The following is a 15909-nucleotide window of genomic DNA, read 5'->3' on the forward strand; positions in this document are numbered from 1 at the left end:
CCAGTGTCTTCACAAAGCAGTTGTTGTGGGATAAAATTGGAGAAGGGAATGATACATATGACATTTTAAGCCAGGGGTGTCAAACTGGCGGCTGCGGGCCGGATGCATCATGTGCAGGCCACGCTCATCCCAGCTCTGTGAAGGGGAAAAACATCAGGAGAATTATGTGACGCTGCGAGTTTGACACCCATGCTTTAAGCTCTTGCAGTAAAGTTGGAATATTAATCTAACAAAGACATGCAAAAGGGGTGCTGCCCAAAGGGTTCACAGAAACCCAGATATTTGTCGGGTTGATTAGCATTATAGGTAGTCCTCAACTTATGACCACTATTGAACCCAGAATTTCTGTTGCTAAGCGAAACAGTTGTTAAGTGACTTTTCCCTCATTTTACAACCTTGCTTGCCTCAATTGTTAAGTAAATCACCACAGTTGTTAAGTTAGTAACTCAGTTGTTAAGTGAATCTGGTTTTCCTTTTGACTTTCCTTGTTGGAAGGTTAGAAAAGATAATCACATGACTCCAGGAATACTGCAACCGTCATAAATATGAGTCAGTTGCCAAGTATCTGAATTTTGATCACGTGACTATGAGGATGCTGCAGTGGTCATAACTGTGAAAAATGGTCATAAGTCACTTTTTTTAGTGCCGTTGTAACTTTGAACGGTCACCAAACAAATGGTTATAAGTTGAGGACTATGTGTACATGCTAATAATCATTATATTTATAAGCTATTTTCATTCCTGAAGAAGGTAAAGACTTTGACAAGGACTATAAGCATCCAAAATACTTGTCAAATTCCATGGAGCCTATAGGGCCAGTTACATCGATCAAAAGAAAACAAAACAATTTCAGGACTCCTTAAACTTTTCTTAAATGGTTCAAGAGGAAACAACAAACTGCTGTTTCTCTGGAGAATGAATTGGGTAGAAGTGGATAAATTAGGATAGACCTAAGTAACAAATTCCATGTGGAACAATTCACTTAAAAATCTTGAACTGAGACAAAGCTTCTGAATGACAGAAAACAATCATAGTCTGAATCTTTACCCTAGAGCAGGGGTGGGCAATTGTGGCTCTTTTACAACCTGTGGACTTCAACTCCCAGAATTCCTGAAACAGCTTGACTGTCTCAGGAATTCTGAGAGTTGAAATCCACAGGTTGTAAAAGAGCCACAATTGCCCATCCCTGCCCTAGAGAGTACAGAGAAATAATGGATGGAGATACCCCACCCTTAATGGATGCTGAGTTTAGTTTACACATTCATGGTGCCAAGTCATGTATAAGAAATGGTGCCAGAGGAAAAAATGAAGTCATAGCTTTCATTATGACTCATCTATCTGAGACACATTTTGCAAGTTATGAAGCTGGCCTAACATTTTAAGGAAAATCATGGGATCATCTGGGTGTAGACAATTGGACTTGTTAGCTTTTTCTAGATTGGCTGGGGTGCAGACTTGAAGTTTTCTTTTTTCAATTATGACAAGTCTATTAGAGTTCAGTTTTTGTATACTTCCCCATTTCAACAATTGACCAGTTTCTGGCTCACAAGATCATGTATCTCTCAGTCAGAGACAGATTTATTTTGATGGGGGGGGGGCATTGATTTAGTGTTACAATGAAGTCTAGTATAATTGTAGAATTGTAAACTCATTAAAATTTAGGCACAAAATGGGAAATATATTACTCGATATCCTGGAAAAAATTGTTCTTTCTAGTGGGTCCAGGAACTTCAGCAGCTGCAGTGCTAATGATTTTGAGCAACTTATCCTGAAAGGTGGAGGAAGCTGTCTCAGAAATTCTCCCAAGCCGAGCGATATCTTTACAGAACCCATGTGTGGCAATAACATTGTGGATAGGAATGAAGAATGTGATTGTGGCACTCCAAAAGTAGGTAATTTGTATTTATATTTTAAAATATTGATATGCTAGAATTATACAGACACACAAACACCAATGCTACAGCTATGCAACATTCCAGATTCTGTTCTAAAATGCTACGTGAGGGTTAGGGTTAGGGCTAACCCTACAAGGATTTTTCTGGAATGCCTTAGCACAGCTGTGTCTTTTTCTGGATCCACATACCCATCATTTTTAGAAACCAGGAAAAGATACAGTTGCTTTAAGGAGGCATAGATAGATGTTGCATTTATGCCCCATCACAGTTTTATGGCATTGAAAGTGAAGTAATATAATGCTCATTGCTGTATTTTGCTCCTCAGTGCTACCTTGATACTGACCTAATGCAACAACAATGCAGTTTTTGAAAATAAGAGTACTGTAGATTGACAAAAAAGTTTCTGTCTTGTTTGGCCTCGCTCATGGTGATGAACATGGAAAATGCCACTGATTTGTGCCATGTGTCCATGAAGTTTTCTTTTCTCTGTCAAATCTTTCCTTAGTAAAATTTTGCAGTAATCACATTAGAAAAAGAAGGTTCCTCACCATCAAGCACGTTTTTTTAGGTTTTTATAAAACCTTGATTTGACTATATGATTATAAATGGGCGCTTTTTAAAAAAGAATGCTTCAATTAAAAAGCAAAGTTCTGTGGGAATATTTCATAAAACTCTTTTAGTCACATCCCAGTGACGAGGATATTGAATTTACTGAGTCCAGTGGAAGTTTTCTTCAACAGTTGATCATGGACTATACAACCAAAGTCATTTTCTTAACAGGAATGTACCAATCCCTGTTGTGATGCTGCCAGCTGCAAACTAACACGTGGGTCAACATGTGCTGAAGGATTGTGCTGTGAAAAGTGTCAGGTAAAATAGATTCTCCTTTGTGTAGATGTGGAGTACAATCCCGTGCTTGTATGTTTTATATTAAACCCCATTATGTTCAGCAGGTGTACCCCAATATTTAAATATACATAGAATTGCAAAGTTAATATATTTTTCTTAAGGTATGTTTGTTTTGAATTCATTGTCATGATGGCATCTGTGTTTACACTATCAAAGCCTTATTACTTCAATTCATGTAAAAAGGATGGGTCTTCTATTGTGTGGCATATCACATATGGGTTGACCTTTTAAATACAACAAATGAAGGAGCACCAAACTTTAGTATTTATTCGTTCAAATCAGGGACAAGTTCTAAATCCTATTGCTACTGGTTTGCTCGTGTGCGCGTGCACAAAAGCGTCCAGGCAGGTGGGCGGAGCCTCCCGCCACCGCTACCGGTTCGCCTAATCCAGTGCGAACCGGTAGCAACCCACCACTGGTTCAAATTCCTTATATTGTATGTATCACTAAGATCTATCTGAAGCTCCAATAATATTTGATGGCAAAAGAATGCAAAAAATAGACAATTCCAGAGAAGACAAATGCATTTTCTTAGACCTGTGTATGTGTGTATGTCACATAACAAGGATTAGTTGCTGCCCAGAGTCACTTGATTGAGCTGAGAAATTAAATAAAAATTACCTGACTGCTTCAGGTCTATTCTAATGAAAAGTTCCATTTAAATGCATGCATGCATGCATGCATACATACATACATACATACATACATACATACATTCTAGTTTTCCAATAAATTATTTACATTCTCAGAAGGAGAAAGATGGAGAGAGGGAGAGAATGGAGAAAAGGAATGATCAGACTTGAAAAATCCTGCAGCTAGATATATGAAAATTTATCTATATGTCTCTATCTCTCTCTAACTGTATCTATCCTACTTGCTTCTTGGACTGTGACTTTATCTTCCAGGTCCCCTACTCTAGTTGTAATTCTGTGGTCTGAATTAATTAATTCACTTATTTATTTATATCCCACCTTTCTCCCAAAACTCAAGAAGACATCTATCCTTCTTCATAACAATCCTTTATAGTAGTTCTATCGTGCCACTCGTTCATCCATAATCATGTAGGAAGATTAAGCTGGTAAATGGGAGAGAAAATTAAGCTGGAGAAATCCACCAGTTGCTGTCCCATATTCAAGTAAGGATGATTGCACCAGCTGACTTTGGTACTGAGGTACCATACAGATCAGCAATGAGGATAGTCTAATTCTGCTTGCTCAAGGACTGGTACATTTGCATTTCATCTGGCTGTGCTCATACAGGCAATAAATGTTGGTTGTTCTGTGTAATATGATAAAGAGTACGACTGAAAGAGAATTATATCTTGCAGGTTTGGTTTGGTTTTTCTGAACAATTAGTAATATGATCACTGGCATACCGTTCCAGTAGTTTGGCCCAGGAACGATTCCAACCTCTCTTTCTTTTTCACAAATCTCTTTCTCCTTCTCCCCTACCATTAAAGGCATATGAATGCTGTCAGTGTGTTACAATTAGAAACCAATAAAACCAATAAAATTCTGTTTTCAAGTTCAAGGTAGCAGGAGTGGAGTGTCGACCAAAATCAAATACCTGTGATCTCCCTGAATATTGCAATGGGACCTATTATGACTGTCCGGAAGATGTGTATGTCATGGATGGCTACCCATGTAATAATATGAAAGATTACTGTTACAGTGGAATTTGTGAGAGTTACAATTCTCAGTGTGAATCCCTCTTTGGAAAAGGTATGGTTTGAATCATTTGTGATCGATAGAACCGATAATAAGCTGGCAGGTGTTCTGTAGAAAATATTTATGTATTGGAATGTAGATGATTATTATTTAGAAATGATTTTTTTTATTCCAATAGTAAAGAATATATGTAATTTGGGGTTGATCTGTTTGGATTCTTCTGTTACAAGCTTGGTTGCTTTCCTATAGATGTTTTGTCACCAGACTAAATAATATCATCAGTATGTGGGAGAGTGAGGATTGCTAGTTGTTTATATATAGTGGCTTGCCCTGTCAGTCTTGGTTGGGGTGTGGTTACTTTCTTGATGGTTTCTTAGTTAGGATATCATTCTTCCCCCATTGTTTATCTGGTGTTGTTTCCTGCTTGTTTGGGTGTTGGTTGCTAGACAGGATTTTGGCTTCCTTCCTTAATTTTTAGTTAAGTCATTTAAATATAGGTAGTCCTCAACTACAACTATTCATTTAATGACCGTTCAAAGTTACAACTGCACTGAAAAAAGTGACTTAAGACCGTTTTTTACACTTATGACCATGGTCACGTGATCAAAATTTGAATGGTTGGCAATTTGTTCATGGTTGCAGTTTCCTGAGGACATGTGTTTATCTTTTGCGATCTTTCCGAAAAGTAAAAGTCAATGGGGAAGCCAAATTCACTTAACAGTAATGACAGGAAAGGTTGTAAAATAGGGCAAAATTCACTTAACAACTATCTCCCTTAGCAACAAAACTTTTGGGTTCCATTGTGGTCCTACGTCAAGAACTACTTGTGGTTCATAGATGAGGTTGTTTCTATATGTGCTCAGAATGCCAAGCGTCCAGGAATTTTTGAATTTGGCTTGATCTAAAATGACGCCATTTCCCGGTTGAGTTTTTCTGTGTTGAGAGATTAAAGAATTTTTGTCATGTCTTCTGCTTGCCAGTTTATGTTCCTGGGTGCATTCTGCCTATTTTCTACCTGTCTATCTTAAATAATGTTGTGTTTATATTGCATGTTATTGATGATTCCCTTTCTTTGTTTATGTGGTCTTTGGGTTTCCTTAAGACATTTTATGGGGATTTATGTGCTATGGGGATGCCAAGAGGATGTAGTGACCCGTTGGTTGTGTCAGAATTATCCTTGACATAGAATAATGAAGTTTCATTTATTTTGTAGGAGCAAAGAAAGGACCAAATGTTTGCTTTGAAAGAGCCAATAGCAAAGGAGACAGATTTGGCAATTGCGGAATGAAAGGGCCAAATTTTGTAAAATGTTCCCAAGCGTAAGTAATCAGAAAAAATGTTTTATATTCTGAAGGCACATTCTGACTATACGACTCCATGCATACTCAGTTGGGGATTAAGTCCCATTGAACTGAATGCTCTTATTTGGATAATAGGCAACAAGATTCAGAGTCAGAGCTCTACACTCTTTCTTCCTTTTCCTTCTAAAGAAACATACCAACAGCCTACTTCACTAAGACAAAATTTCCTATCAGAGATAGTCCTCAATTTACAACAGTTCATTTAGTGACTGTTCAAAGTTACAACAACACTGGAAAAAGTGACTTATGACTGTTTTTCACAGTTACAACCTTTGCGGCAGCCCCATGGTCACGTGATCAAAATTCAGATGCTTGGGAATTGACTCACATTTATGACTGTTGCAGTCTTCCAGGGTCATGTGATTATCTTTTGCAACCTTCAGACAAGCAAAGTCAATTGGAAAACCAGATTCACTTAACAGCTGTATTGCTAATTTAAGAACTGCAGTGATTCACTTAACAACTGTGGCAAGAAAGATCGTAAAATGGAGCAAAATTCACTTAACAAATGTTTCACTTAGCAACAAAAAAATTGTTGGTTGTAAGTCTAGGACTATCTATATATTCAATTACAGGCTTCAATTGCAACCATTACATAGTTTAATAATCAGAGTATAATTCAGTTTTCTTAATATTATACAATTCCTGGACTACCACTAATGTATTTATGTAGATTAGCATATCATTGTTGTAGTGTAGCTGCAGGTGGTGGGATAACACAATCCTAGGATTTATCCACATCTTTGTAAACGAAAATTTATAAAGCTCACAATTGGCCACATTTGGATAACATCCCTTCTAACCATTGTATCTACATTTAGATTACAGGATTGTAATAGAAGCCAGCACTAGAAAGTTTCTTTGCTCTAGAGCAAGGGTGGGGGACTATAGCCTCTTTATGATTTATGGACTTCAACTCCCAGAATTCCTGGCTCAGAACTGGCTCAGGAATTCTGGGAGTTGAAGTCCACAAGTCATAAAGGGGCCATAATTCCCCACCTCCACTCTAGAGACTAGATTTGTCTTATTAAATGATTTTAAACAGTTGTTCATAATGTTCTCCTAGTAATTTCAGTGTTTTGGAGGTGTAACCAGTGTGTTTCTGAATCATAGTCAAATACATCCACTTCTTGTCTTGATAAATATATAATACTTCAAAAAATCAAAAGTATCAAGTCTTAGGATATCAGTTGTTGGATGGCAGCAGAAGAAGACATTTTGCACCAAAGTTCTGCTTGCTAATTTCCTGATGTATCTAGCAATGAAGAATTCATTACTAAAGAAATACAGAATAATAAATTTGATCGGTCTTTGGACTTGACACATCTTATGATAGAACCGTACACGTTTATTTGGAATCATAAGCCTTACTGGAGGAAATCAAACCTTTGGTAAAAGGATATGGAAATGAATAGTTGACACAGATTATTTATTCTATTCTTTAAACCACTGAAAATTGAAGCTTCAGCCATATGAAAGGACATTTTAGCTAGATAGGTAGTTCTCATTTAGCAATTGAGACTGGCAACTTGGTTGTTAGTGAAAACAGTCACTAAGTGAAAAATCATGTGACCAAAACTGTACTTATGATTTTACATAGGACAGCATGAACTAACTAATATAACAGAGTGAGAGTGAGTGAAAGAGAGAGATGAAGGTTGTATGTGTGGGCATTGGTCACAAAATTACTTTTTCAGGATCGTTATAACTGAATGGTCACTGTTCAAGGTGGTTGCTAAATGAGGACTATCTTGCCTTCCACAGTTGGCCAACAGGATCTGAATGTATTAAAGTTGATAATCTGTTATTTACTCCTGCTTAAAGATCTACATCCATTTGCTCAAGATTGGTTTTTATAGACGTCAAGTCTAGTGAACAAAACCTTGAATAAGCATGTACTCAACATTAGAACATGAAAGATAACATTTTATATTTAACATACTCCTTCCCAATGTCTTACTTATGTATAAGCATCATAATAATGAATATTACTACTATTTGCAGGAACAGTTTATGTGGCAAGATTCATTGTACATCTTTCAAACAAGAGAATCTCCCAACCCAGTTGTATTTCCAGACTCAAGATGGAATTCCATGCGTGTCCACTGAATTTGATCTAGGATCAGATATTCCTGATCCAGCACTGGTTCATAAAGGCACTTCTTGTGCTGAAGGAAAAGTAAGAGTTTTCTGCATCTTACAAATGTGTAGCCTATGTGAATCACACCTTGCTTTATTGAACGAATCACTGTCTGAGTTTGCACTTGGCACCCAGTTATATTTGTTATGTTAATTTGTTACTCCTAAGCGTAAATCATGATTTACATGCAGCAGGGGCTGAGTATTTTATTTATGCTAGGCCAAAAATCAAGAAGCCATGTTATTATTTAATATAAAACTTTATACAGAATTCAGCAAGCTTTTCCAGTTGAGAAGTTGTACTACCTCTTCATTCCCTGTTGGAAGTTGTAATAAGTACTTCAGCAATATTGTTACACTTTCAAAGAAATGGGGGCTAAAGTATATTAAAATCACTACCATGGGTAAAAAAGCCCAATTATTGGAATTTGGGGAGATTTCATTCATTCATTCATGCATTCATGCATTCGTTCAGTTTTTAATGACACATTAGCATCTGACCTCTGTAAGAGTTAGGTTACCCATGTTCTAATGTCTCACAAAGAAGACCAACAAAGAATTATCCTTTGGAATTTATAATCCTGCCCACATGATTCTGGAGGCTGAAGGATTGTTTACATCCTATTCATTGTAGGTTTTGTATAACATACTGCCTGTTCAGTATTTGTACAAAACTATCCAATGTTGTTTGTAAATTGTCTCTATAGCATAATGTTACACTAATAGATAGGAGGAAAGACACAAGTAATGACATGTGCATAATGATGTAATCATGGACACATCGCAAATTTATGTGTAGATTGACACAAGTGCATAATTGTATTTGCATGCTGACATTATTGTGCATCATTTGTCATCACTGAGTTGTGTGGGAATACTGCCAATTACACTTACTTTGTTTCAACAGATGAAACTTAAAAGAACCTATATTACATCATTTGGGACTTGATACATGCTTAATTTTAAACTGCAAGCCGTAAATTCCAAATTATAGTGGCTAGATTCATACTTATATCAAGCTGAACCCAGACAAATTATATTGTTGCATGATGACAGAGATACAAGATTCACTTTGCTCCCATTTCCAACACCATCATTTTAGACTTAGATTTGTCCATTTTTTTTGTCCATGTTCTTTAAAAAGTTACAATTCAGTATTAGGTCACTATCCATCTTGGGGAAGACCATCATGCTAAATTTGGTTTAGAGTTATTCTTGAATCTGACGACAGTCTCTTCTTGATACCTTTGTGCATTTGCAGATAAAGCATGCTTTCAAAGACCATTCTGAAAGAAACCCCTATTTCTCCCTTCTTTTTAGGCTTGTATTGATTATAAGTGCGTAAATGCAAGCTTGCTGGGTTACAACTGTGACATAAAGAAAAAGTGTAATGGTCGGGCGGTAAGTTAAAATATTATATGTTATAATGTTCACAATGGGACAAAGTTATACTAACCAAATATCTTAGCATATAACAGAGATAGTCCTCAATTTACAATCGAAATTGAGCCCAAAATTTATGTTATTAAGTGAGACATTTGTTAAGTGAGTTTTGCTCCATTTTACGACCTTTCTTGCCACAGTTGTTAAGTGAATCACTGCAGTTGTTAACTTAGTAACACGGTTATTAAGTGAATCTGGCTTCCCCATTGACTTTGCTTGTCAAAAGGTTACCAAAGAGGATCACCTACCTTGGGACAGAGCAATGCTCATAAATATGAACCAGATGCCAAGCGTCTAAATTTTGATCACATGACTACGGGAATGCTGCAACGGTCACAAACTGTAAAAAATGGTTTCACTTTTTTCAGTGCTGTGGTAACTTTGAACGGTCACTAAATGAACCGTTGTAAATCGAGGATTACCTGTAGTACAACTATTGAATATGTATCATTGCTTTCTTTAAAAATGCTGAGTGGAGTCTCAGCAGTATTATGGTAGTTCTTTGTAGCATTTCTACTCATTTATTTATGGGACATTATACCACAACCCAAGTACTACCTCATCTCGAGAACATATATGTGGGTCATGTTTCTTTTATTCAAGAAAATGTTTTGCATTGCAATAAACATAGGCATATATAACACTTAGAGGTTTGTCAAATGAGAAAAACTGTGTTGTGAGATCACAACTCCAACCTCATCTTTTATGGCAGGGGTGTCAAATTCGCAGCATCATGTCGTCATCACATGACGTATCATGACTTTTCTCCCCTTCGCTAAACCGGGGCTTAGCTTGGCTAGCGTGTGATGCATCCACCCGCGGACCTCAAATTTGACACCCCTGCTTTATGGGCTTGCATGCAACATCTAAAAGTAGTATAAGTACAAACAGGGTGAATCTGCATGACAATGTTCAATGCGTGCTTTGTCATTTTTTTCCTTTCCCTCCCTTTTGATGCCCACAGCAAGTTAAAATGTTTAAATTCTGCTTTCCCCCCCTCAAAGAAATTAATCCTTATTTTCCTTATTGTTCCATGTTTAAATATGCCAAGTTCAGAAATAATGGGAAAGCTAATCATACAAGAAACAAATCTCATGCGGAAAATTAATTCCCATAGTCATAGGAAAACAATTGTGTCCCCTCCCTCCCATGACAATATGGGAATTGTGGTTAGAATAGAATAGAATAGAATTTTTTATTGGCCACGTGTGATTGGACACACAAGGAATTTGTCTTGGTGCATATGGTCTCAGTGTACATAAAAGAAAAGATATGTTATCTTTAGTCACTAACAAAACAAGAGATGCATAGAAACCAGGAGGTCCCGTCAGTGTTATGCTGGAGCTGATTCATATGTACTCATGTTGCATTTCCTGGAATTTTGCAAGCTAGTTGAGAGGAGAGGAGACCTCCAATGCCAGGCCAATCATTGTTTGGAAGCCATTGGTGTAGTGCTGCCAACACTGTAATGGAGCCAACAGAGCTGGTTGTTAGATATTGGTCTGCATTCCACACAGTGGTGGGTTGCCCCTGGTTCGGACCAGTTCTATAGAACAGGTAGTAAAACTGGCGGGAGGTTCTGTCCACTGACCCTGACATCATCAGAAGCGATCGGCGCACGCGATCCCTTTGCGAACCAGTAGTAAAGGTAAGTAGAACCCACCCCTGATTCCACACCACTGCTTCCCATCCAAAAGAGAGGTCCATATGATACAATGCACAGCACGTGAGAGAAACTATGGAACATTGAGTTCATTATTACATAGATCTCACTTTTGATAATTCAGCTGTTAATAGAATTCTTTCATGATGGCATTTGAGTTCTTCTACAATAAAATTCCTTAAGAGATTTGCATAGATTCTTGCATGTCTGTTTGGGGGAGAAACATAATATCTTAAGCCTAATATTATTGCAATTTCTTTAACCTCTTTAAAAGTTGTAATTTCATTATTTTGTTTCTTTTTTGTTCCTGTAGGTGTGTAACAACAAAGGCAATTGCCACTGTGATCCTGGGTGGGCACCTCCTTTTTGTGATGTGTCTGGCTATGGGGGTAGCATAGATAGTGGCCCAACACATATAGGTATCAAGAATCATTCCTCTTTCTTACATTCCATCTGATATTGCTCACTTTTGAACTCTAATTTTGCACCTTTTAAGGTAGCTTTATGACTTATTTGATGAAAGTCACATTCATCTTAAAGTGAATAACTGTCACTTCATTGAATAACTATCCCCCCAAAAATTCTAGTTTAAAAATGAAGACTAGGAACAAAAGTCAGCATAGCCTTTGCTACGCTAGTTTAGTGGATTTTGTTTCTATTGAAATTAATTATCTTTAAAATCTGAATCTATAGCTGTAAGTTAACATATGGCCATTTTAGAAATTTGGGTCTTTCATTTTTGGAAGATGAGCTTCTCCCTTCTTGGAAATTTTTTATATATACTGTACATGGTACTTAAATGTTTGCAAACCGTTCTGAATTTTCAATATTGCTGCTCAATGTCTATGGAGATTCTCAATCATCCAGGTAATAGTTGTCCCAAAGTGCTTTTTCAAGAGGCAACTGGACTTTCTGGTTTTTCTTTGAATTCAAAGAAAAACCAGAAAGTTCAGTTGTCTCTTGAAAAAGCACCTTTGGGATATTGCTGCTTAAATATGACCCAAAACCTATTGTGGATTTTATTGTTGTGAGCCGCCCTGAGTCCGTTGGAGATAGGGCGGCATATAAATTAAATAAAATAAATAAATAAAATAAAACATGATCTGTCCTCTGCACAGGCCCTAAAAGTAGTAAAAGAGATTCCAATTAAACAAAGGAGTCAAAATGTTATACTTGTTCATTTATTTATTGTACAAATTATCCAAAAATGCATATTTTATCTTGGTGGGAATCAACCTTCCTTCTTGTAGCCCCACTGTCCAAATTCTACATTTAAATACGCATACAATGCTTATTTTCTTTCTTAGATACATCCCTTCGAGATGGTCTTCTGATATTCTTTTTACTTGTGTTGCCTATATTAATTCTACTTGCAATTGCATTTGTCAAGAGGAAAGAAATTAAAAGGCGTCTCTTCAGAGAACGTAGAAGACATCACAGGTACAAAATTCATGCAATTGATAACATTGAGAACGGAACACATCTATGCAAGGTTAAGTCAAAATTCAAAATGGAAACACGATTTGGAGTCCTAGTGATCTTAAAAGACAATGTAAATGTTGTGGTGCAAGTCATTCAGAAACAACCTTCACTGAATTCACTGGAACCTACGAAATAAATATTAAATAAAATATAAAAAGGTCGAAGCCTTTTGAAATGATACCCTTACATGATTAGCTATAGATGACAATGGGAGCAAGATTTATAGGGATTTTTAGGAATGTTGGGAATGAAGCTTGAAAAAGAGGTGGAGATCTAGAAAAATAATATCTTTTCCATGATTTTTATCCAGGTTTTATTGGCAAGCCTGAAGAAGCAATTTCTGTTTAAGGTTTTAAATTAGCCGTTGTCCAGATAGGAGACAAGGAAGAGATATTATTTTCCTAAACCCAACTCAGACAATGATATTCAGACAATTCATTACCTGCAATGTAATACTTTGGCTTTTCATTTTTTTAAGAAAAATTCCTTAGAAAATATTAGGAAGTAACTTCTCATAGTGCTAGTCACAGAGCCAACATGAATAGACGAAAGATTAGATTGGGTAATTCTCCAAGAATGGTTAGTCTTTCTCAGATCCTGGTTTGGTTACTGATTCTACAAATTATGATTTCTCTAATACCAACTATGATCATTTCAGTAGAAAAATATATTTGCTGATTTTTAAAAATTAAATAATATTTTAGGCCAGTAGTTCTCAATCTGTGGTCCACAGACCCCTGGGAGGGGGTGTTGTTCTCACAGTTGGTCTGCAAAAGCTTGAAGAAATGTTATGATTTAAATTTTGAGTTAATGCTTGGGGATCCATGGCAGAGGTGGGTTTCTGCAGGTTCTGACCAATTCTAGAGAACTGGTAGTGGAAATTTTGAGTAGTTCGGAGAACCGGTAGTAAAAATTCTGACTTGCCCCACCCCCATCTATTCTCTGCCTCCCGAGTCCCAGATGATCAGGAGGAAATGGGGATTTTGCAGTAACCTTTCCTTGGATTGGAGAGGGAATGGAGATTTTACAGTATCTTTACCCTGCCATGCCCACCAAGCCACACCCACCAAGCCACACCCACAGAACCAGTAGTAAAAAATTTTGAAACCCATATTGATCCATGGCCACAAAAGTTATTTAAAGGGGGGGGGGTCTGTGGTGAAGAAAAGGTTAAGACCCACTGTTTTAGATATTGTAGCACTTTCTACTAAAGTAGCTCTTTGCTTTGCTTTTCCCTCATCCATTTTGATTTTTCAATCCTACACTAGCTAGACTAGACCCCTTACTTTATCAGACCAGTTATTTATGAAAAACAACTAAGTAAGGCACTCCTGAGTTAGAATCATAGTTTTGGAAGAAGTCGTTTATGGCACTAAATCTACTCCCACTACTAGCCTAGTCGGTGAAGGAAACTCAGTCCAAACATTTTCAATTTCCAACTCAATGGCTATCTAGCCACTGAAGAGGGGCCTACCAATCCTCTTAGTACTTTCCATATTCAAGTTGTTCAAGTGGTTTTTTCTGACATTCAGTTGAAATCAGCTTTACTGTAATCAATGATGTTCACTCTGGGGCAATAGAAAAAAAGTGTCTGACCCTTATTCTACATTACAGCTTTCAAGATTTGAAGAGTGTTATCATAGCTTTCTTCAGTTTTCTTTTCTGAAAACTAAACATTCCAGTTCCTTTGAGCTTTCTGGTTCCTTGATCATCATCATGGTTCTTTACTTAATCTGTTTGTCTGAATCTTTCTAAAAGTGTATTATCTAGTTATCTACTTCCACATTTACTAGTTGGGAAATATTACAAGATGGGCATTTATGTTTATATAATTTTAACTGTTTGTTTGAATTGCTCTTTAAGGACTGAAAATGCACAGCAAAGAAGACCACTACCTACACACCAGAGTAATACTCCAAGTGAACCTAATCCACAAGAGGAAAAAAATAGAAGGCGGGTAAGAATGTACTTTCAATTATAATGTCTATTTTTAAGTAATTTCCACCAATAAAAGTCTTTTAGTACAAAGTATCAGCTGTGCATTTTTCTTCTTCTTTGAGTTAATTATCTATTCAGAAATTTAGTTTGCAGAATTTAGAACAACAGTATTTTGCTTGATTGTAAACATGAGCATGGGGAGCAACAGCTCAGCAGTTAAAGATGCTGAACTTGTCAGCTGGAAAGCTGGCAGTCCAGGTTCGAGACCCAAGCAGCATGAATGGGGTGAGCTTCCATTCCTTGCCACAGCTTCTGCCCAACTAGCAGTTTGAAAGCATGCAAATAGGTATCACTTTGGTAGGAAGGTAACAGAGTTCTGTGTGCCTTGGTATACAGTCATGCTGGTCACATAACCGTTGAAGTGTCTTCGGACAACGCTGGTTCCCTTGGCTAAGACAGCAGTCCCCAGCCCCTGGTTTGTGGACCGGCACTGTAGCCATGGCAAGCCAGAAACAGGGCTGCGCAAACAACCGAGGCCCCATCCATGGGATGCAGGCAGCACATGAAATCACGCTCCCTCTGGTCCATGGAAAAACCTCTCCATGGAACCGGTCCCTGATGCCCCAAAGGTTGTGGGCTGCTGGGATAAGAAAACAGATGAGCACAACCCCATATAGTCAGACGGCAGCCCTGAAGATGCTCCCAAAATGGCTTGACAACTCAAACCACGACCACTGCCACAGACATGACTGGACAGGGGAAACCTTTACCATTATCTTTTAAAACATAAGCATGATATTGATTGATTGATTGATTGATTGATTTGTTATTGATTTATTGATTTATTTATTTTTTTCAGCCTACTACTTCAAATTCAGGAATCTTTACAATATCTCACTTTCCAACTCCAAGGTTTGTAGTTTTTGATGTAACTTTTAGCAGAACCACATACAGAATGTGGCTGTAAGTTTAGAGAGAACATATTAAAAACTAGAGGTGGAGAATTTTTTTTTCAGCGGAGGGTCGGGACTCCATGCTTTAAAGCAATTTGTTGCAGCCACATGAGAGTAATGGCTAGAAATGGAAGCTGGTGTTCACCATTAAGTTCAAACTGTCTCCAGTGATAAGCACACTTTCCCGTATAATGATGTGTGGTGGTTAAGGAGTGGGAAGCCTTGATCCAATGTCTCCTCTCAACCACAGAGTTTACTAGGTGATTTTGGGTCAGTTACTCTCTTTCAACCCAACGGTGTTTGTATTGTAGGAATCGGAAGGCCTTGATGCCTCAAGGAAACTAGAACCTCAGTGAATAAATAATAGTTCATATATGCATTTCATACATTCATATGGTCTAGTCAACTGAACGTACTTTATTCATGTCCGGCACAATGGTTTAGGTTAGGTTTTATTTC

The 15909-nt window shown here is 37.3% G+C and overlaps 1 protein-coding gene across 1 annotated transcript in view; it reads left to right on the top strand.

The window, feature by feature from the left end:
• The window catches only part of LOC117676697 (disintegrin and metalloproteinase domain-containing protein 9-like), a 32673-nt gene that overhangs the window by 14347 nt on the left and 2417 nt on the right, over positions 1–15909 (top strand). The window contains exons 12-21 of the mRNA XM_034436388.3: positions 1717–1888; positions 2676–2765; positions 4330–4525; positions 5685–5790; positions 7837–8011; positions 9292–9372; positions 11391–11496; positions 12385–12517; positions 14423–14516; positions 15357–15409. Coding sequence (XP_034292279.2) covers positions 1717–1888; positions 2676–2765; positions 4330–4525; positions 5685–5790; positions 7837–8011; positions 9292–9372; positions 11391–11496; positions 12385–12517; positions 14423–14516; positions 15357–15409 — 1206 coding nt within the window. The remainder of the gene's footprint in view (positions 1–1716; positions 1889–2675; positions 2766–4329; positions 4526–5684; positions 5791–7836; positions 8012–9291; positions 9373–11390; positions 11497–12384; positions 12518–14422; positions 14517–15356; positions 15410–15909) is intronic.

This window comes from Pantherophis guttatus, chromosome 6, assembly GCF_059756535.1.
Source record: "Pantherophis guttatus breed Tessera chromosome 6, ASM5975653v1, whole genome shotgun sequence".
In the NCBI taxonomy this organism is placed as follows: domain Eukaryota; kingdom Metazoa; phylum Chordata; class Lepidosauria; order Squamata; family Colubridae; genus Pantherophis; species Pantherophis guttatus.